This window comes from Zophobas morio, unplaced genomic scaffold, assembly GCF_036711695.1.
Source record: "Zophobas morio isolate AGI-343-1 ecotype UQ-CSIRO unplaced genomic scaffold, CSIRO_AGI_Zmor_V1 ptg000002l, whole genome shotgun sequence".
NCBI classification, from domain to species: Eukaryota; Metazoa; Arthropoda; class Insecta; order Coleoptera; family Tenebrionidae; genus Zophobas; species Zophobas morio.
The window spans coordinates 26,195,645-26,219,641 of NW_026972107.1; the positions used below are offsets into that span (position 1 = coordinate 26,195,645).

The 23,997-nt window shown below is 32.4% G+C and overlaps 2 protein-coding genes across 5 annotated transcripts in view; one reads left to right on the top strand and one right to left on the bottom strand.

Annotated features, from left to right (window-relative positions):
• Positions 1-1,419: 1,419 nt before the first annotated feature.
• Positions 1,420-4,334, top strand: LOC135131924 (zinc finger CCCH domain-containing protein 11A-like). Of its 2 annotated transcripts, none has more exons than XM_064059801.1 (7): positions 1,420-1,508; positions 1,835-1,925; positions 1,980-2,099; positions 2,153-2,291; positions 2,347-2,445; positions 3,175-3,306; positions 3,526-4,334. In XM_064059801.1, the coding sequence occupies exons 2-7, from the start codon at positions 1,857-1,859 to the stop codon at positions 4,149-4,151; spliced, it is 1,185 nt and encodes a 394-aa protein (XP_063915871.1). In that variant the 5' UTR covers positions 1,420-1,508; positions 1,835-1,856; the 3' UTR covers positions 4,152-4,334. The 2 variants fall into 2 exon arrangements, with proteins under 2 accessions (XP_063915871.1, XP_063915863.1); XM_064059793.1 differs by lacking the exon at positions 1,420-1,508 and adding an exon at positions 1,519-1,658.
• Positions 4,335-20,241: 15,907 nt separating this feature from the next.
• The window catches only part of LOC135131939 (paired box protein Pax-6-like), an 84,719-nt gene continuing 80,963 nt past the window's right edge, over positions 20,242-23,997 (bottom strand). For all 3 annotated transcript variants that reach the window (XM_064059829.1, XM_064059820.1, XM_064059812.1), the window contains exons 5-8: positions 21,594-21,761; positions 21,267-21,534; positions 20,785-21,032; positions 20,242-20,715 (exon numbers count right to left, since the gene is read on the bottom strand). In XM_064059829.1, coding sequence (XP_063915899.1) covers positions 20,630-20,715; positions 20,785-21,032; positions 21,267-21,534; positions 21,594-21,761 — 770 coding nt within the window. In that variant the 3' untranslated portion in view covers positions 20,242-20,629. The remainder of the gene's footprint in view (positions 20,716-20,784; positions 21,033-21,266; positions 21,535-21,593; positions 21,762-23,997) is intronic.

Here is a 23,997-nt window from a genome sequence, read left to right on the forward strand (position 1 = left end):
CAAGTTTTGATGTCATCATCATGGATCCACAATTTCACCATGGATCCGTTCTGGTATATCCATGTCTCATCCAAGAAAATGAAAAGTAAATCTTCACCACAATCACGCAATTGGAGATAGGTACCGCCTTAGAAATTTGATTCTGGCAGCTATAACGTGTTTAAAATGTGAAAAACTTCGCCTTCGGAAACCTAAATTTATACGTGTATTACGTACAATTATTTTCATTTTATGTATTTAATGGACATGTTAATTTTTGTATCGCATGACGAACTACTCGACAAGCGCTTTAGAGCACGCCACTGGAATAACAGTTTCTCTGAGGAGCTGGAAGAGCCATTTATAACCCCAGTCGAAAGCGCGGTATCAGGTGCTTTTTAAACTATCTTCCCTCTTCTCATTCTACCTCCATGGTTTCAAGTAGAGTAGGTTTCACAACGAAAGGAGACTGCAGGTGGGAGTGCGCAGAACACAGTTTTGATTTGATCTTACAGTAGCAACGTTTCATTTGTATACAATACAATGTCATTACGAGGGGTTAGCTAAGCTGTTTACCCACAGAGTACCCCATCGGCTTGGCACGCGTCGCCTTTATTCAACCAGAAGAAGGGTAGCTAAGAACCGCTCGGATTACCGGTTTCCTACCTGCCCAGTTTTAAAATTGCAATTTATGGTGGGTATGAACCGCTGTGAAGTTAATTGGCACAAACACGAATTTGACTGAAACCATCATAAAATTTTATTTTACAGAAATGAAACGTCGTTACTGTTCAAATATCGTGAAAGCAGTGACAGCGGCGATGAAAATTTAAAAACATGCTGGGTGTAATCCGAGGGATATTCAAAATATGTATTTTGACTTTGAAATATTAAAATATTGTTGGCTAATTCTTAGCACTTTTATCCCCCCTTTTATCTAAAGTGTAGGAATACGTTATTTTATAAAATATTAGCATCTTTGATCAATATATACCTATAATATTAGTTTCTGAGGAAAGCATAGAGATAGAATCATCCTACCTCTATGGTGAAAAGTAACATTTTAGGTACAAATTCAGATTACGAAAGTGTACGAATATATATTTTATATCTATTTACTTTATCTTTATTACATTATAGGAATTCAATACAACAATACAACATTATACATTAGAAAGTTAAATGTACCATCTTATGCTATAATCGTTGCGCCTCTGTGGTCTGAAGGCCACGCATCGTAAGCCCCGCCCCTGGCCTCTTTCGTTCTGCGTTTGACTATACATATGCATATCAATATTGTGTTGATTTTTTTGAAAGTTACGAATCACATGTAATTACCGGTTCCGACTTGGTTGTTACTGTTACCGATTTAACAACATTATTCATAACATGTTTAAGAATCGATGAGAAACACGCGTAATCAAAAATTAATAAGAGCCCGCGCTTTTTTGAACATGACAACTTGAGCGCAGGTTGTTGGATTTCCTGTTGGCGACAAAAAATAAAAAGGTCACGTATTTTCTTGTAAGGTAAGCTGTCAATTTATTTTTTTTACAATCACTGATAAACTTTTTTGGAAAAAATTCAGAAAAATTTAATGTCGTGTTAATAAAGTGGCAGTTCGTGAAATATCAAAATTTTTGGTGAACAAAACTCAGAATGCCCGAGAATTACTATTGGTAATGTAAAATTTAAATATCCACTATATTTTCGAAATCTGACCAGTGTTTTGATCGTCGTCGCACCAATTAATGTTTTTAAACTATGTCGTGTTTGACGGAAGCGAAATTTGCTTAATAATATTACATAACCTCAAAATTCTTCACGCTTTCACAATTTATGAATTACTTTGCAGCCCAGACAATTTCTTCAAGAAAATGACAGATCTAGAGTCACCCAGGAAAAATAATGATTGTTATTTCTATTATTATTCAACATGTGCAAAGGTGATTATTTCATAAGCTGTTGTGAGTCCATATGTGATTTTGATCTTATCGTAGGGTGATAATTGCACGTTTCGCCATGAACCATCTGCGTTAGGCTGTGAAACTATGTGTTCCTTCTGGAAAGAAGGCAAATGTTTGAATGTTCATTGCAATTTCAGGCACATGGAATTAAGAGTAAGATTGTGTCAGCTTATGTATTTTATCAATATTAGTTACGTTTTTTGTAGAAAAATCGAAAGGCGATACCTTGTTATTGGGAATCTCAACCAGGCGGTTGTTTGAAACCTCACTGTCCTTTTCTTCATCAAAATCCTAAACCTCCAGTTGCCAATGAGTCGCTTGAGAGCAAAACGGATTCAGGAACAGGTATTTATATTGTTACTTTTGCATCTAATGGCTGACTTAGGTGACTACTTTGCAGAGTCTGCAGATAATTCAATGACTGAAAAGCTGAGTCATTTAAGTGAGAAGAATTTTAAGAACACTCCAGTTGATTCTTTGGTTGTTAATTTTGAAGAAGGTATGCAGCTAGTAAAGTAATTTTTAAGATACAAGTAGCGTTTATAGTGTTTTGGAATGTGTTGTTGCGTTTGTTTGTAAAATATTTATGTTTTGTTATGTTCCTATTAACTTATGCCATGGCCAAAACAATCTCCACTGAATTATCATAAATTCTGAAGAGCTTAACTATCGCTTGGTGCACTAAATTACCAGTATTTATTCTCTTCTAATTTTTAGTGGAATTGTTCCTAATGAAACTCTAAGGGTTTTATTTTGTTCGAGGTGCATTCTTGTATAGTTTTTCTGTGGGAAGTGAGGGGGATAATATATATTATATAACTATGTAGTATTTATTATTAGAATTATAATTATATGTAATCTCACTAATGTTATTGTACATATAGCAAAATTTAAGTTGCATAATGACAAGTATTTTGCCATATGCACAAAATCTGACTGTACTGTAAAACAGAAAAATGTTAATTTTGTTATATGGTGTCTATTGGATCAGAATTTAGTTATATTTTTTATATACACACACAACTGCAATTGTTACATGAATTTGTTTCTATGGTTGTCTTGAAAAAATCAAATTTTTTGGTACTTATTTTCTAGCAGTCTTCAGTTAATTGTACATTAAAAAAGAAATTAAAGTTGTTTTGTACCAAAGTCCTTGTTTTTATTTTCTGCAAGAATGCATCCCGATTTTTACTGTAATAATATATTTGATTGTGATGTGTTCTTGCAGAATCTGATAATGAATCAGCTCCAACTAACTCTCCTGTAAAGTCGAGCAACCGGGTTGTAAAAGTGAAAACTTTGGAAGAAATTAAACTGGAAAAGATCCAAGCTGAATCTGCTGCATATTATTCTTATTCAGGTACGTCTTGCAATTAAAATTATGTTATAGTCAAAGTAATTTTATTCAATGCTTGTGTCTTTACGAAGTTGTGATATAAAAATTAAGGTGAGACCTGGGTTATGTAAACAGCATTATTCTATTTCTTTTTTTTTGTGAGCACATACGCAGTATTAATTTATTCATAGGTTTTTGCACTGTTCTGACTTACAGCTAATTTTGTTTGATTGTGTATTCTAGAAGGAGACGCTGTTTCACACGACGCAGATGATCTACGCCAGAGGATATGGGAGAGAGTTTCAAGTAAAAACGTACCAAAAAGATTAGAAACAGTCACAACATCAGGACGAAAACGGCCACAAGAAGCAGCCAGCACTGCACCTGCGTTCAAAAAACAGAAAAAAAATGTCGCGAATGTTAGGGAGATTAAAATTAAAACTTTGGACGAAATACGTGCTGAACGCGCAAAGAAAGCCCAATTTTCTCAGTCTACTGTCCAAGAAACAAATACCCCTCCAGCTATTTGTGATAGTTCTGTGAGCAGTAGTACTGAAGATAAAGAAGAACAGAAAAAGTCTAGGTCCATGAAATTCAAATTACAGAGAAAGCCGCTGTTTATTCAAGAAACAAAGAATGAAGAAGAGTCTGCAGAGACAGTTAGGCAAGAACGTGTAAGTGATGCAGGAAGTGATAGAGTATGTGACAGTGAACAAGACCGACAAGACGTTAATTTGAACAAAAGTAACAACAACAATAAGGCACTCGATGAGATCTTGTTGTTACAAGATGATGATGATATGTGTAACGTGAGTTTAAAGGAAGAAGAAAGGCTTTTAAATGAGTTAGATGACTTTTTACAAGACTGAGACACTGAAAGCAATATAGGTTCATTGTGAAGTAGTGAAAAAATTAGATCTTTATTTTATTTTAAGAGATTAGCTTTAATTGTATTATTTTTTCATTCTATACATCTCATTACTAATAATGTTGTACAAAAAAACTTACTCTATATTTTTAAGAATTTTGAAGTAAAGACCATAGATAAGAAATTTGTTTTGTGTAAAGTACTATTAATACTATAAAAATTTCCCCATCCTGACATTTTGGAGTAACAGAAATTAAGTATATACTTAAGTATGTTAAAGTCGAAGGCGTACGTATTTTTTCTTCCTTCTTTGTTGTGGTGCTGTTGTATTAGTGAATTTTTTGCTTCCAAATTTGCAGTAGGTGCTTAGTCGAGTTTCCTTCGCTATATATGCTGCATTGTCCCATACGACATGGATCATATACTGCATCATTTATTGATTTTCGCAGAATTTATTGCGTTTTTCAACAACGTTTAATGAATAAACCTGAAGTTCAATGTTAAATGTGTAGATTAACTTTAAACCATTACACAGTTGTTGCGTAACTGGCAACGCTCCAATTTACAAGAATAATTAACTACTAGCTGTCGCCTTTTATGAAAAGAGGATTAAATATTATTATTGAAAGTGAAAATAAGAACTTCTGGGTACTTACATCTTAACGAGTCCTTAAAATATTTATCTGCCGTCTGTCAACTTCCGATGTACAAAATGAAATTTTTTTCTTGAGATAACTACATATACACGGTTGCTAAAAAGTATGGAAGCAGTTGAATATCGCGAGAACGGTTTATTAGAACTCATTGAAATTTGGCACACAAGTAAAAGTGTTTGAACTCTATCCTCTGAAATAGGTATTATTCAAATTTCCATCAACACTTGTTCTGGAGATACAAGGATAACCTGATTCTTTTAATGGCATGAACTATCAAATTTAATATTTTTGAAAAACGCATTTTTTTAACACATGCCTTTCTTTATTTGTACTTAAAAAAAAACATAAAAGTAGTACAATTTCGAAAATGTGAAATTTATTTGGATTTGAAAACGTTGTCTTTATCTATCATTAATTCTTTACCATTTGTGCATTGATAGAAAAATGAAATATAAGTTAATTGCATGCGGGTTTTCTATGGCCCATGCATGGGTATTACGAACATTCGTTGTACCATTACGAGTAAATATTGTTTCATCAGTGATCAGAATTTGGTTAATAAAATTTTCATGGTTCATAGTTTATTCCAAAAGCTATTCTAAAAATCGTACTCTTCGGGGATAATCAGAAGATATTATTGCACACGTTGGACGTGATAAGGATGCAACTGATTTTCACGTAATGTACTTTGCTGTGACATGACTCGATGAGCACTTTGTCGGGTACTAATTGCTGTATTTTCGCCTGTTATTTATAGAATTTCCTCCTCTAGATCTAACTACTGTTGGAGTCTTGGTCTACCGTCGTGTCCTCTACGATGTTCTTGTAATTTTCCAGTTTCTCTAGTTCGCTGCTGCATATTAATTCTCGACGCCACAGCAACATTTTAATGAAATTCTCCATAGAGTATTAACATGCCTACAAGCTCATTATTTTCAAAACGATAATGATATTTTTTGTAAACGCTAATCTTTAATTAGAAATTTTGGACAGGACCGTCTCTAAAAATTTATAAAAGGATGAAATCAATAAATATCCAAATTTTACTAACGTAATTTAAGCTAAATCGCTGTAGAGCAAGGTATAAAACTACGTGTTAAAAGGAAAGTCTCAAGTTAGAGAACACCTGATATAAAATAGAATATATGGCAACTGTTATAGCCAGGAAGTGAGAATTTTCGACACTACACCGACTACACCACAGACAAAATTGTCATAATGTAGAATAAAAAAGTGCTCATGACATAAAATAATTAAAAATTTCCCTCATATCTCTGCTCATCTATAGCATTTCCTGCGTTTATCAACTGCCTCAAACTACTCGTATTGCATTAAAATTCAATATCTTCTTGCAAGTTGCAACAGAATATAATTATGACAGTGTTGATTTAATCTTCCCTGCTTCTATTAACTTAGATAATCATTAGTTAATGTTGCTATCCAGTGTTCCATACTTTTTAAAATCTCATTCGTGTATTTATTTAATGTAAGGGAAGGTGTTGTACTATGTACTCTAAACAAACACAAGTTTAAGAGATGCAGCTAGACTGCATAATATTAGTAAATCAACTCTAGGCACGTCATCAAATTACACCGTCAGTTTGGAAATACGAAGTTTGAATATACGGCAACAAATGTTGTGAAACAAATTTTTACTGTAGATGAGGAAAGACTGCTGACAGAGTACAGAGTTTTCGGCCCGACTTAACTACGGGTTAACTATAGTCTTTGGGTCTTGGCCAATTTGCCATTTCTATTGAAACACCACTTGTTAATCGTAAATTTGGCAACGTTCATATTCAGACAATCTTCTAACTAAAAGCCGTTGTCAATCAACCGAAAGCTGTTACCAATTGCTAAATTTTTAGCAATTGTGTTTCAATAGAAATGGCAAAGACAATAAGTAAGAACTGCGTGTATTGACTTACTTACTTATTTGTCTCTTTTTTTCAGCTAATTTGTACATCCTGTGTCAATAGTGAATGGTTCTTTAATAAAGTAACAACCACTAGTTAAATTAATAATTTTAAAGTGAAATATTTCAGAATGGTCGTTTTTGGCAGTACATGTATGTTTAAATTTTATACAAAAATCGTTATTTAACTCTGTTGTTATTCATCTGATAATGAGTCAGGACAGTTTTAGGTCGTTACTATTTCGGGCAAGGTTAAGATTTCAATTTTGGACTACATATTTTTACTTCTCGAGCGTACCTAAGCAAAGGAAGTATAGTAATTCAGTCCATTGGACAAATTGCCACTTTTATGTTTTCTCGACGTTTCATGACCCCTACAGTACGAAAAAAGTAGTCTCTCGTTTCCGTCTGTCTGTCTGGTGTCTGTATCCATTTTTATTAGACACATAATCTCCGAAACTGCTGGGCCGATTGTTGTCAAATTTTCTATGTATTTTAGAAATATCATGTAGATGGTTAAATGCTAACTAAAATTTAGCTTATCATCCCCACCAACAATTTGATGACGTCATTTCAATGAATTGTGTTTTAAAATGATTTGAATGTTATATAAAAATAAACTCCTATACTTTTAGTGTGCGAATGCGCGTTCAGTTTTTTCGCTAAACATTCAAATTTTCACAAAAAACATTTACAAGCTACAATAGCGTTGTATTACCAACACAGGATACAAGGCTTCGTAGCGTATGGGATTCCTAGAGGAACGGCGACCTGCAGTCGTGGGTTCGATGCCGAACTTGGTCCCTTTCTTTTTTTTTCATGCATTGGTATTGAGCTGTGATTAGTTTGATTTTCTGCTATGACTAGTATTATCTATGTTGGTGATTTCATCACAAATTTTTTATTGGTTAAATTAAGAACGAGTTACCCCATTTTCTCGAAAATATGACACGTCTTTATTTAATAATGATAAAATAAGAATTATAATATTCAGAACAATTTGTTCGAATGTGGTTTGATTAATAATTTTAGTCCTTTGTTTGAGACTCATTCAAATCAAGCTAATTTCTATGTGACATTCTTTCGATGTATAAACATAAATAAACAGTTGAAATTCAGATTGCTATTACCTAGTATAAAGGAAATTTTATCCCGTTAGTGTTAAGTGATTTAAATATATTTTACATTGTCCGTATGGCCTAATGGCTACCTGGATGTTATTTATGCCGCTGGTTTTTACTTTACAGAGGTTATCACAAAACGAAAATCATAATATCATATTTTATATATTTTTTATTCTATTTTATAATCACAATCTTCTTTATAAGGACCCAAATGCGGGCATAAATTGGCCTTTATGGCACAAAACAGTAAACAATTGCTAAGCAACGATTGATTATTCATTTACATTAATTAATTATTCAAATAAGCTTCAATATTCAACAATTTTATTAAAGTTGCGAAAATAGTATTTCATCAAATCATCGCCTGGCTAACTTCAAATTCTTCCCAAGTTTCTTATGAATAAACGTTTTCCATTTCTTCAGTATGCATTTTGAAAATCGAATTATTTAACAAATAAACAACGTGATATCCATAACAATATCAAAATAATATGTATTAAACTTCGCATCGGCACAATTCACACAATCTTGCCAGAAATACTCAATATATCGTTAAAAATATTTTAAATATTTTCGAAAGTAAATTAGAATAAAACGTTGTATGTACCACGGGCATAATCGTCGATTGTGGCCCTCGGGAAATTAAAAGCCCTCCTTCATCGGGCTTTAAAGATTTCCTCGTGCCATAGTCTCCCTAATTATGCCCTTAATACATAAATAACTATAAAGAGCTGGATTTGTCGGATTGTACTTTACGGGCGAGAGAAGTTGTATCGAAAAAACCTTTGACCAATTTTTTTCTTTTTTTTTCTTTTTTATTTATTCTGATCAATCACACTTAATTTACAACATACCTAAAGTTCTTACGTATTTTTAGCACTAGGTAGGTATATGGGAACAAAGTAAGATAGATAATCGTATTAATGTATTCTCTCTCTTCGTTAACTATCAATACAAATACCTATTATATAACTGATTCTTCAAATTACCTAAATAAGTATTAAATTTTGAAAATGCAGAGTTATGGTTTGAAGGTTTCTGTTGTCAATCAAAACAGCAATGTGTTACACGTGGGTCGTAGGTTAGATTTTCTGTAATTTTTACTTAAAAAGGAAATATTTGTGTAGCTGAAGAATCAAATATCTATAATTTTTAAAATTTGATCTCTAGCTTCGCATTACTTACTTTATCTCGTTGTCTTATTCGAAAAGAAAGTTATAACTAATAAGTAAATCTTTTTGAACATTTGAATTATGTCCATCGGTGGACAAATCTGCCTTTCATTTTATCGGAACTAAACGCCTTTTTACTTCCCGAGCGTAAGCAAAGGAAGTATTGTAATCGAGTCCGTCGGCCGACTCTCTACTTTTACGTTTTCTCGATCTTTCATGACCCCTAGAAGACGAAGAAATAGGTCTCCCATTTCCGTCTGTCTGTCCGTCTGTCCGTCTGTCCGTCTGTCCGTCCGTCTGTCCGTCCGTCTGTCCGTCTGTTGTCCCGGATTTTTATTAGACAGATAATCTCCGAAAGTACTCGACCGATTGTTGTGAAATTTTGTACCTATATTAAGAATATCATGTAGATGGTAAAACGCTAACCAAAATTTGTCTAATCATCCCCACCACTAAAGCGATGACGTCACTTCAAAATTGTACATAGTAAATGGGTTTTCAATTGTATAAAATAACATAGTCCTACACATGTAGTTTACAACTCTGAATCGACTTTTCACACGAAACGTCCAGATTTTTGGAAAAAAAATCAAAATTATAAAACAACATTTTGAAATTTAATTTTTAATCTGCTAACCAGAATGCTTTGAAATGCTGCAGATGTTTTAAGGCTATAAAGAGCATCATAAATCTTTAGTCAAAAAATATTTGCTTATCCCCTCCAAAAACTTAATGACGTCAGCTCAAAAGTTTGTGGAATAAATCATATCTAAAATGTACAAAATATGATGAGTCTGTACTTGTGATCTATCACTCCATTCATATTTTTTGGATTTGCATATACAGGGTGACTCAAAAAAATTAATGAATGCGTAAATATATTTTATTGATTTAATCAGGAACTACAAAACCGAATGCTCTGAAATCTTGCAGATGTTTTAAGGTCATAAAGAGCATAATAAATGTTTAGTCAAAATATATTTGCTTATCCCCTCCAAAAACTTGATGACGTCAGCTCGAAAGTTTGCCGAATAAATCATATCTAAAATGTACAAAATATGATGAGCCTGTACTTGTCATTTATCACTCCATTCATATTTTTTGGATTTGCATATACAGAGTGACTCAAAAAAATTAATGAATGCGTAAATATATTTTATTGATTTAATCAGGAACTACAAAACGGAATGCTCTGACATCTTGCAGATGTTTTAAGGTTATAAAGAGCATAATAAATGTTTAGTCAAAATATATTTGCTTATCCCCTCCAAAAACTTGATGACGTCAGCTCGAAAATTTGTCGAATAAATCATATCTAAAATGTACAAAATATGATCAGTCTGTACTTGTGATCTATCACTCCATTCATATTTTTTGGATTTGCATATACAGGGTGATTCAAGAAAATAAATGAAAGCGTAAATTTATTTTACTGATTTACTCAGGAACTACAAAACCGAATGCTTCGAAATCTTGAAGATATTTTAAAATTATCATAAGCATGGTAAATTTTTAATCAAAACGTATTTGGTCGTCCCCCCTAAAAAATTTATGACGTCACCACAAAATTTTGCTGAATAAATCCTATCTAAAATGTACAAAATATGGTGAGTCTCTTCTTGTGATTTATCATTCCATTCAAATTTTTTCGATTTGCATATACAGGGTGACTCAAAAAAATTAATGAATGCGTAAATTTATTTTATTGATTTAATCAGGAACTACAAAACCGAATGCTTTGAAATCTTGCAAATGTTTTAAGGTTATAAAGAGCATAATAAATTTTTAGTCAAAATATATTTGGTTATCTTCTACAAAAAACTGATGACGTCAGCTCAAAAGTTTGCCGAATAAATCGTATCTAAAATGTACAAAATATGATGAGTCTGTACTTGTGATTTATCATTCCATTCATATTTTTGGATTTGCATATGCAGGGTGACACAAAAAAATTAATGAAGGCGTGAATTTATTTTATCGATTTAATCAGGAATTACAAAACCGAATGCTTTAAAATCTTGGGAATATTTTAAAGTTATTATAAGCATGGTAAACTTTTGTTCAAAATGTATTTGTTCATCCCTCCTAAAGAAATTGATGACGTCACCCTTAAATTTTGCTGAATAAATCCTATCTAAAATGCAAAAAACATGATGAGTTTGTACTTGTGATTTATCATTCCATTCATATTTTTTAGATTTTCTTAAGAGGTGGTTCAAAAAAATTAATGAAGTCAATTTATTTTATTGATTAAATTAAAGGCAACACTCATTATTAGTATTACACCCCAACCAACCCAATTTGGTAGACACAAAATTTGTTAAAGGAAAAACTCGGTTGAAACATAAGGGTAGCACGCTTATTTACATCGACTTTTACATTACAGACCTGCATTTGTTTTATGCGTTTACTTGGTTCCGCAAATGTGAAATAGACATGTTTATAATCAACCAATTGTGAATTTCACCGTCAAGAATTAAAATAAAACCCAATGTTTTATATAATAAGCGGAAGTCGAAGCAATAAAACCGATGGTCGTTTTGTTTAGTTTCTCTGTTTGACTCTCACGTATGCTGTTACGCCTGTCATCTTAAATTAAGAATGTTTATACATACACGATTTTCAGTTGCCTCTGATACGTATACGCCAGTAAATTGTTTCGTTATTTTATTGATTATTACAAATCAATATTCAAAACGACCCAATTCATTTTCCCGAAAATTTGAGAATATAATAATTTTATTCTTAGTATTACACTACATCTATCCCAACTGATATACGTGTCCTTGCAAAAATGTTGATGACGTCATCGCAATTTTTTTTAAATTCCCACTACAAAAATGTAATGAGAAAAATAAACACAATAGGCATGCAGTCGTCAAGTTTCCGACAGCGAGGGAAGTACTGTCTAAACTCTTTAGACCAATTTTTTATTTCTATACTTGTTTTTACTTCCCGAGCGTAAGCAAAGGAAGTATTGTAATCGAGTCCGTCGGCCGACTCTCTACTTTTACGTTTTCTCGATCTTTCATGACCCCTAGAAGACGAAGAAATAGGTCTCCCATTTCCGTCTGTCTGTCCGTCTGTCCGTCCGTCTGTCCGTCTGTCCGTCTGTCCGTCTGTTGTCACGGATTTTTATTAGACAGATAATCTCCGAAAGTACTCGACCGATTGTTGTGAAATTTTGTACTTATATTAAGAATATCATGTAGATGGTAAAACGCTAACCAAAATTTGTCGAATCATCCCCACCACTAAAGCGATGACGTCACTTCAAAATTGTACATAGTAAATGGGTTTTCAATTGTATAAAATAACATAGTCCTACACATGTAGTTTACAACTCTGAATCGACTTTTCACCCGAAACGTCCAGATTTTTGGAAAAAAAATCAAAATTATAAAACAACATTTTGAAATTTAATTTTTAATCTGCTAACCAGAATGCTTTGAAATGTTGCAGATGTTTTAAGGCTATAAAGAGCATCATAAATCTTTAGTCAAAAAATATTTGCTTATCCCCTCCAAAAACTTGATGACGTCAGCTCAAAAGTTTGTGGAATAAATCATATCTAAAATGTACAAAATATGATGAGTCTGTACTTGTCATTTATCACTCCATTCATATTTTTTGGATTTGCATATACAGGGTGACTCAAAAAAATTAATGAATGCGTAAATATATTTTATTGATTTAATCAGGAACTACAAAACCGAATGCTCTGAAATCTTGCAGATGTTTTAAGGTCATAAAGAGCATAATAAATGTTTAGTCAAAATATATTTGCTTATCCCCTCCAAAAACTTGATGACGTCAGCTCGAAAGTTTGCCGAATAAATCATATCTAAAATGTACAAAATATGATGAGCCTGTACTTGTCATTTATCACTCCATTCATATTTTTTGGATTTGCATATACAGAGTGACTCAAAAAAATTAATGAATGCGTAAATTTATTTTATTGATTTAATCAGGAACTACAAAACCGAATGCTTTGAAATCTTGCAGATGTTTTAAGGTTATAAAGAGCATAATAAATTTTTAGTCAAAATATATTTGGTTATCTTCTACAAAAAACTGATGACGTCAGCTCAAAAGTTTTCCGAATAAATCGTATCTAAAATGTACAAAATATGATGAGTCTGTACTTGTGATTTATCATTCCATTCATATTTTTGGATTTGCATATGCAGGGTGACTCAAAAAAATTAATGAAGGCGTGAATTTATTTTATCGATTTAATCAGGAATTACAAAACCGAATGCTTTGAAATCTTGGGAATATTTTAAAGTTATTATAAGCATGGTAGGTAAACTTTTGTTCAAAATGTATTTGTTCATCCCTCCTAAAAAAATTGATCACGTCACCCTTAAATTTTGCTGAATAAATCCTATCTAAAATGCAAAAAATATGATGAGTTTGTACTTGTGATTTATCATTATATTCATATTTTTTAGATTTTCTTAAGAGGTGGTTCAAAAAAATTAATGAAGTCAATTTATTTTATTGATTAAATTAAAGGCAACACTTATTATTAGTATTACACCCCAACCAACCCAATTTGGTAGACACAAAATTTGTTAAAGGAAAAACTCGTTTGAAACATAGGGTAGCACGCTTATTTACATCGACTTTAACATTACAGACCTGCATTTGTTTTATGCGTTCACTTGATTCCGCGAATGTGAAATAGACATGTTTATAATCAACCAATTGTGAATTTCACCGTCAAGAATTAAAATAAAACCCAATGTTTTATATAATAAGCGGAAGTCGAAGCAATAAAACCGACGGTCGTTTTGTTTACAGTTTCTGTGTTTGGCTCTCACGTATGCTGTTACGCCTGTCATCTTAAATTAACAATGTTTATACATACACGATTTTCAGTTGCCTCTGATACGTAGGTATACGTGAGTAAATTGTTTCGTTATTTTATTGATTATTACAAATCAATATTCAAACGACCCAATTCATTTTCCCGAAAATTTGAGAATATAATAATTTTATTCTTAGTATTACACTACATCTATCCCAACTGATATACGTGTCCTTGCAAAAATGTTGATGACGTCATCGCAATTTTTTTTAAATTCCCACTACAAAAATGTAATGAGAAAAAAAACACAATAGGCATGCATTCGTCAAGTTTCCGACAGCGAGGGAAGTACTGTCTAAACTCTTTAGACCAATTTTTTATTTCTTCTTTCCTGAATATTTTTTTTTCATAATTTTTTTAGTCGTTTATTTCCATTGCCGGTGTTTTTGTTCTAAAAAGACTGCCCTTTTTTTCTTTGAATAATTTACATTCAATTTTTTACTTCCCGAGCGTAAGCAAAGGAAGTATTGTAATCGAGTCCGTCGGCCGACTCTCTACTTTTACGTTTTCTCGATCTTTCATGACCCCTAGAAGACGAAGAAATAGGTCTCCCATTTCCGTCTGTCTGTCCGTCTGTCCGTCTGTCCGTCTGTCCGTCTGTCCGTCCGTCTGTCCGTCCGTCTGTCCGTCTGCCGTCCCGGATTTTTATTAGACAGATAATCTCCGAAAGTACTCGACCGATTGTTGTGAAATTTTGTACTTATATTAAGAATATCATGTAGATGGTAAAACGCTAACCAAAATTTGTCTAATCATCCGTACCACTAATGCGATGACGTCACTTCAAAATTGTACATAGTAAATGGGTTTTCAATTGTATAAAATAACATAGTCCTACACATGTAGTTTACAACTCTGAATCGACTTTTCACCCGAAACGTCCAGATTTTTGGAAAAAAAATCAAAATTATAAAACAATATTTTGAAATTTAATTTTTAATCTGCTAACCAGAATGCTTTGAAATGTTGCAGATGTTTTAAGGCTATAAAGAGCATCATAAATCTTTAGTCAAAAAATATTTGCTTATCCCCTCCAAAAACTTGATGACGTCAGCTCAAAAGTTTGTGGAATAAATCATATCTAAAATGTACAAAATATGATGAGTCTGTACTTGTGATCTAGCACTCCATTCATATTTTTTGGATTTGCATATACAGGGTGACTCAAAAAAATTAATGAATGCGTAAATATATTTTATTGATTTAATCAGGAACTACACAACCGAATGCTCTGAAATCTTGCAGATGTTTTAAGGCTATAAAGAGCATCATAAATTTTTAGTCAAAAAATATTTGCTTATCCCCTCCAAAAACTTGATGACGTCAGCTCAAAAGTCTGTGGAATAAATCATATCTAAAATGTACAAAATATGATGAGTCTGTACTTGTGATCTATCACTCCATTCATATTTTTTGGATTTGCATATACAGGGTGACTCAAAAAAATTAATGAATGCGTAAATATATTTTATTGATTTAATCAGGAACTACAAAACCGAATGCTCTGAAATCCTGCAGATGTTGTAAGGTCATAAAGAGCATAATAAATGTTTAGTCAAAATATATTTGCTTATCCCCTCCAAAAACTTGATGACGTCAGCTCGAAAGTTTGCCGAATAAATCATATCTAAAATGTACAAAATATGATGAGCCTGTACTTGTCATTTATCACTCCATTCATATTTTTTGGATTTACATATACAGAGTGACTCAAAAAAATTAATGAATGCGTAAATTTATTTTATTGATTTAATCAGGAACTACAAAACCGAATGCTTTGAAATCTTGCAGATGTTGTAAGGTTATAAAGAGCATAATAAATTTTTAGTCAAAATATATTTGGTTATCTTCTACAAAAAACTGATGACGTCAGCTCAAAAGTTTGCCGAATAAATCGTATCTAAAATGTACAAAATATGATGAGTCTGTACTTGTGATTTATCATTCCATTCATATTTTTGGATTTGCATATGCAGGGTGACTCAAAAAAATTAATGAAGGCGTGAATTTATTTTATCGATTTAATCAGGAATTACAAAACCGAATGCTTTGAAATCTTGGGAATATTTTAAAGTTATTATAAGCATGGTAAACTTTTGTTCAAAATGTATTTGTTCATCCCTCCTAAAAAAATTGATGACGTCACCCTTAAATTTTGCTGAATAAATCCTATCTAAAATGCAAAAAATATGATGAGTTTGTACTTGTGATATATCATTCCATTCATATTTTTTAGATTTTCTTAAGAGGTGGTTCAAAAAAATTAATGAAGTCAATTTATTTTATTGATTAAATTAAAGGCAACACTTATTATTAGTATTACACCCCAACCAACCCAATTTGGTAGACACAAAATTTGTTAAAGGAAAAACTCGGTTGAAACATAAGGGTAGCACGCTTATTTACATCGACTTTAACATTACAGACCTGCATTTGTTTTATGCGGTCACTTGGTTCCGCGAATGCGAAATAGACATGTTTATAATCAACCAATTGTGAATTTCACCGTCAAGAATTAAAATAAAACCCAATGTTTTATATAATAAGCGGAGGTCGAAGCAATAAAACCGATGGTCGTTTTGTTTACAGTTTCTCTGTTTGACTCTCACGTATGCTGTTACGCTTGTCATCTTAAATTAAGAATGTTTATACATAAACGATTTTCAGTTGCCCCTCATATTACTAGACAGCGGATTTCTGTCGGGCTACGTCACGATTATAGGGGGGGACGTGCTGGATTCCATAAATATAATTAACGATTTATTAATCAAACGGCTAATTAAATGAGAACGGGAATTAACAGCAGAGTGCAACGAAACAACGTTATTCTAATCTCAAATAAACGAAGTGCAGTCCGCAACGGCAATGAATTCGCATCCCGTGCGAGCCGTACCGAGTTTGGCCTTGCCTAGCCCGACAGAAATTCGCTCTCTAGATATTACACACCGGCGCCGTATACGTGAGTAAATTGTTTCGTTATTTTATTGATTATAAGAAATCAATATTCAAAACGACCCAATTCATTTTCCCGAAAATTTGGGAACACAATAATTTTATTCTTAGTATTACACTACATCTATCCCAACTGATATACGTGTCCTTGCAAAAATATTGATGACGTCATCACAGTTTTTTTTTAAATTCCCACTACAAAAATGTAATGAGAAAAAAAAACATAATAGGCATGCAGTCGTCAAGTTTCCGACAGCGAGGGAAGTACTGTCTAAACTCTTTAGACCAATTTTTTGTTATCTATATTTTGTAAAAGTTTTTATTACCTGATACCATTTTAATTTTCTCTGCTTTTCAGCTATTTTTGTAGATAACTCTTTTAGTTTTTCCTTTTTTGCAGAGTAATGAATTAATAATTGTTTGTTCCTTGGTCGTTTTAATTTATTTTATGTGTTCCTAGTTTGTGCATTTTTAGTGATGCTTTCAAGTAAATTTTAGACTTTTTCATTTATGAATTCTCTTAGAAATTCAACTTTTTTAACTTGTTTTGAAAACAAATCGATATCATTTCATTCTGCACGTCTACAAGTACTCTCTTACTTGTTCTTCTTTTAGTATCATGTTTAAATTTCAATTCTTTTGTTCTTACTACCACATTAACAGTTATAGCGGGACATTTTTTAACTTTGAGCATATGAAAAGATGTATAGGTCTAATCCCTATGTTAACTAATAAGTATACAGTAAAAAAAAATCACATCAATGCATTGGAAGTATGCAACCCATGTTACATGTAGATCCTTCATTAAAAAACCTAATGGCTAATGGTTAACTTGAATTATTGTTATAATAATAATTTGATATTACACGTGTTAAAAGTAAGTTTGTATTTGGTAAGTATGGGAGTAAAAGTAAAATTTTGTACGAACAAAATAAAATCACTTTTAACATGAATATTATATAGTATTTTTTATACAAACACTGTAACAAGCAACAAAAACGTTTACTTAATATTAATTTTTATAAACGAAATGAACAACTTGGGGGCAGATGTGAATAAATTCATAGAAACTGTCAGTTTGTTATTAATTACAAACAATATGTGGCATACGTATTTACAAGCATGAATACTAAAGAAAACGAAGAAAACGATGCGGTACCAGAGGGAATCGAAGAAATAACTAACTCGATTTGCTCCCGACAAAGTCGAGGCTATTGACTTTTATAAACCATTTTACTTTGAACATCAGTGTTTAAAGTAATTCACTTTTAACACTAGTGGCATAAAGTGACACTTTTAACGTTTCATGACAGATGTCAAAAAACCTACTTTTAATAGCGTTTGTCTAAAAAATATTTTACAAAAATGTAAACAATGTTTATACTCGATACACCACAAATGAAATGGAACAAATTATGTTTTAACCGAAGGAAAGAAGAATAAGAATATGCAATGCGGAAGAAAAGCCAATGTTTTCATTACGTCATTGCAACTACTTTGGAATTTCTTGTACTAGGAGGTACAGAATCAGGTGTGCATTTCGTTACTTAACATTGGTTACACAGTACACACTTCCAATGCATTGATGTGTATTTTTTAAAACTTGACATAGGGATTAAGCCCATACTGACTTTCATACGTTTAAAGATAAAAAAAATGTCCCAGTATAATATTTGCAGTGTGTTTTGGTGAATTAGTTAAAACGTATTTACCTATAATCTATTGATGTCTTTCCTTGATTTCGTGTAGAAGCTGTTCCATTGAGAAACTTTTTCGTTTAGAGTAGTTTACTTCCCTTATTCTGATAAGTTTAATAACGCTTTCTCTTCTTACCTTATTCTCAGCGCATATTGCGGTTTTTCGCATTATTTGTTTTTTCTTCCTCTACACAAACATTCGATTGTTTTTGTCTAATTCTCGCTCTAAAATCACCTGCTCTGACTAGATGTACATGTCCAAATTGATTAGTTTCTGATCACCTTTGTTATTTGTTTTTAACATGTTTTGACTTAGACACTATTTTTACATCTTAAAATCTATTTAATTTTACTTCTGCCTTTTTGTTTTCATTTCTGTTAATTAAAAATGATCATAGTTGTTTAGACTTTCAAGTCTCCTTCTTATTATTATCTCTTGCTGTACCTATATTTCACTTTGTAGTTATTGTATTTGATTAGTAGTTCATTTCTAATTTAAAATTTTTGTTTCAACTTGCTTGAACTTGGAAATCCTTAGTAGATAATTCGAAAAAAATATGTTTTCTGATTTGTGAGTCAATCAGTGTGCCGTACATCGCAAGCCATACCTATTTCGTAATACGGATTAATTTAATAATAAAAAACACGATCAAAAACAGCTATGGATGTTTAAAGATTTGTCTTTGATTGTTGCATTTTCAATTCAAATTTTCCAATTGACGGCAATCTGACAAGATAAAAATTCTATCAATTACAAATCTTCAAAAATCTTTGACCGTGCATTTTATTGCTCGCTCGGTATAATCAAAGATTGTCTAACTAGCTTTGACTTATCAAAAACCATACTCCTTTAATTTACGAGATTGTCAGTAAATTAGTTAAAAAATTAATACTGTTATGAAGTGATCATGAAGTCTCCAGGAGGAATGTGTGGCTGTTTAAATAGCGACCGCCATCGCAAGCGGACAGGCTAGTAAAATTCATTCCAGTCGATTAATTTAAGCTGTATTTGTTACTTGTGTAGTTGCGTATTATCGAGAAATAGATTGTTGAGTTTTACCTCCGGCGATTTAATTTTCGTGAATCGCAACAATACTTATCACACTCTCTGCAAGCAGTTAGGAAAACTGAGAGAAAACTACTGCGGTACAAACAGTATCACCTCTCAGTGTATTTCTATACTAAAAATATAAAACCTACTATTTTGAAAGATATTTTATTTTAAGATCAGGCAAAGTGTATAAGAATGAAGGATTGTGTATGTACAGCAGCAAAGAACAGACAAAACATAAATATATTTAAACTAAGTAATGAGGTAATTTTTACTAGAAGAAAGAGGTGATCTTAATGGTGAAATTTGTGCAAAACATTTACCCATTCGAACATTTATTCTAAAACTTGTTCCAGTAATAATCCACTGTAATGTTTATTTAGAAAAAATTATGTTAAAGTTATCTCATAAAAAATAATTATAAAATTCTTTGGAAGATACGTAGATTACGACAAAAGTACAGAGCTACCTCATTTTTTGTTTTAGGAAATAACAATTAAAGATATGTAACAGTGAAACAACACGTCTTCTGTATGATTTATTTACACACAATAAAAAAGAATTTCATAAAAACAATTATTATAAATTACTAAACTAATATTCACATTAAAAAATATTTTTACAAAATCACATGCACATAGTCTTCTATTTAAAAATTAAACATTATTTTTCTTTGATATGAGATATGTTCTTACATAAAATAATGAAAATAAATTTCGCAATTTACATGTTTGTAAATGAATATTAGATCACATATACACAAGAATGATGAAAATATGAATTGTACACTAATTCTTTGGAATGCATGAGTTTTGACTCGCTTTAGGGAATTAAGACAATTCTGGCAATTAATTAATATCTCGTCAATATAAGAGTCGTCCAACCAAAATGGTCCTAAAATAGCTTGATTACCGATTAACTCCACATTTTAAAAACCATTTCGGTACCACAAAGCGTTAACTTGAAAAAGTTCAACAATACTAGAATGGAAAGGGTAAGACAACATTTATGCCAAAATTATTTAGGTCCACCAAGGTCACTGTAAACGCGGCCAGTATTGCGACGTCATGTCAGCCTGCCCTGGAACTGCTATAGGGACAGACACGCCAGGAGATATTAAACCTGCAAAGATAAAAATGTTAATTTAATGTTGTTTGAAAAAAATAGCTACCAGTAAAAAAAACTTTTTACCTGTCGACGAAGTTCCATTTGTGTTGTATTGATGTCCATTCATTTGATAAGGTTGTGTAGGACTGCAGGGAGACGGTCTTGACCCATATCCTATCCCTAAGTCATAACTAGGTGGACGACCCATGCAGTAACCACTCATTGCTCCGCCCATTCCCGGACTTTCCCTTTGTTGCAAACAAGCTCCCGGAGAAGGTCCCATACTCGTGCTAAGTCCTCCATGACTAAACGTTGGCATTGAAGACATTGAACTACCAAGAAATAGATACACTTATTAGATTAATTACACTTTTTATACAAACATTATAGGAGTAGGTATCGAAATTCGGCTTGCGAAGTCCTTTGGTTATCACGTTAGATATTTTTTTATATTTTGAATCACAGTTTATTTTAATTTCAGTTATTGTTGATAACTAATTAACGATATTTTTCAGATCGCATTTTTCATTTTTTAAAAATATAGCTAAAAGTTAACAAAAACACACCTGTACGTATCCGAAATGGACATCGGTGGTGGTATAGGCGAATACATCGACGTATTGTTAAAACCCTGAAGACGTGGTGGTGACGCAGCTGGTCCTGGGTGCTCAGCAGGTGCTGGAGCACCCCGACGTTGATTACGCAATTTTTCTTCTCTTCGCCACTTTGCCCTTCTGTTTGAGAACCACACTTGAATCCTTGCTTCCGGAAGACCAATTTTCGCCGCCAACCTCTCCCGTGCAAATACATCGGGATAATGTGTTCTTTCGAATTCTGGAATTGGGCGACGGAGATACTTAAATTGAGAAGGATTTTTTTATTCATGAAATTACCTTTTTCGAGGCTGTCTATCTGGTCGTTCGTGAAAGACGTCCGGTTTCTTTGCAACTTCCTCTTTAGCCTAAGTCTAGCTTGATCGTCGTCCGGTCCTATACTTGAGCCGGCATTTGAGTTGTCCCCGGAGTTGGTTTCGTCCGAATTTATTCCATCGAGGTCCGTTACTGTGAAATAAGAAGATTTGGTTATACTTCTCTGTGATGTCCCACTGGATTTTTAAATATACTATATTAGATGAATTTTTTCGGAAAAAACACTGATATGTTAGAGTATAATTTGCCGCTGTGACGGTGAAAGTTCGTCTTGCCAAGCCAAGTAAATAGTGATTTTACATGAATGAAAAAACTGTTATGTAAATTCAAACACGACACAATAAAATTTCTTTGGTTTTTAGATCTTCATAAAGCGTTGTGATCTATTAGCAGTCTATTTTTGGAAAATTTTAAAACGCATTATCAGGTGTAGGTATTTACTACATATATACCTTGCTTGTCGTTGATTTTTAATATTTTTAACGTGTGCATTTACAGTTCTGCAATATTTCAGATTAATTACTTTAACGTATTTGAAAAAGACGGTTTCGTTTTTTATTTCCATTTTTTAGGGGTGGACAGCTCTAATGATAACTCTTTGAAGACATTGTTTGTTCACATAGATAGCAAGTAGTTATTTATGTGCTTGTATCTAACATGTGTTATTTAGTTTATTAACTTCCATTTCCCTTGAAAACTATGAAATCAATCCATTTTCTTAACGATAAAATTCTACATTTTACTTTTTTTTATGATAAAACATAAGGTAAAATGAAAATGGAGTACATTATTAAAGGGCAGATAAAGGAGCTGTATGTTTTGAACTTGGCTTTAAAAAAAAAATGGAATGACGTCATGAACTTGTTAGTGGGGTTAGTTTTGTTATCTACAGCGTAAAATGTTTTCATACATTTTTTGGGACATCTGTATGAAGAATTCAAAAAAATATGGATACACAAGAAGCATCAAGTTGTTAGAAGGAATGGATAACTGAATTCTGATTAGTATGTATATACTAAGCGTAAAACGTATGCAAAATTTCAAAACAGGCGGTTTTTTTTCTAAAAATCTACATAAGTATGGTTAAAAATGAAGTAGATTAATAAACCACAGGCATTAAAGCATATTATTTGCACATTTCAAAGTGGATTAACTCTGCAAGATTTTTAAACGACTTCATTCAATGTTTGATAGGAATAACAGATAAATTTTGCTCAATGTTTTATCACCTACACAATAGTCTTACGACAAATTTAGTACTTCATAACAATCTATCCAACAGCTTGGGAAATCATCTATCTAACAAAATCGCCAACAGACGATAGATACATGACAGTTTGTATTTTTTTTACGCGTAGGTATAACTAATTTTGTAATTTTTGTCAATATTATTTCTTTCGTTAACAAAGCCATTTGCGAAGTTGACTACTACACCAGTAAAATTATTCTATTGATTAATATACGTTTCACATATAACATCCGAGAACATTCGTTAATAATGTCTTCTAAGCTAAGACTGTTGCTATAGTTCCGATTTTGTTGACAGCGATGTTTAGACTAAATTAAACAATCCTAGTCTTTCTTTATCGGGAAGTTGAACGGTAAACGAAGGTCGCTAGTGCAGCTGATGGAGTTTGTTGATAAATTCAATTTCACACTGGACAATAGTCCCAATTGGTGTAATGTTAGTTACATAAAATTTTTACTTCCCGAGCGTAAACTAAGGAAGTATGGTAATCGAGTCTATCAGGCGATTTGCCAGTTTTATGACCCCTTGAGCACGAAAAAAGTGGTCTTCCATTTCCGTCTGTATAGGGTCTGTCTGTTTGTCTGTTTGTCTCTCTATGCTGATTTTTATTAGACAGATAATCTCCGAAACTACTAGACCGATTGTAGTCAAATTTTGTATGTATATATATGTATTAGGAATATCAAGTATATGGTAAAACGCTAACCAAAATTGGCTAATCATCAACAATTTGATGGCGGTATTAAAATGGTTTAAATGTTATACAGTAATATATGTACTCCTATACTTGTGGTATACGAATCCGTTTTGAGTTTTTTCCGTAAACGGTCGAAAAGTATGATATCATTTTACCACTTACATAACATGTAAATCTCCGTGGAGTTATGGTTTATGTATCAGTACGTAGACCTGCGGGTCACACGTTCGATGCCAAAGCGGCCAAACTTTTTTTCTCGTGCGCTGTGACTAGTATTATATATGTTGTTGACGTCATCACAAATTTTTGTTGTGGAAAACCTCACTTGAAATTTAATTTGAGGAAAAGCAACCAAATTTAATTTCCTTTTAACGCAGGTGCTTGTCATCGAAACGCACTAATAGTGAATTCTTTCGAAGTAA

Excerpts from the sequence above, each read along its gene's own strand:
- LOC135131924 (XM_064059793.1), top strand. The coding sequence starts at position 1,639 with ATGCCCGAGAATTACTATTG. Across the intron at positions 1,926-1,979 it reads ATTATTCAACATGTGCAAAG|GGTGATAATTGCACGTTTCG; the intron begins GTGATTATTTCA and ends ATCTTATCGTAG. Across the intron at positions 3,307-3,525 it reads TGCATATTATTCTTATTCAG|AAGGAGACGCTGTTTCACAC; the intron begins GTACGTCTTGCA and ends TGTGTATTCTAG.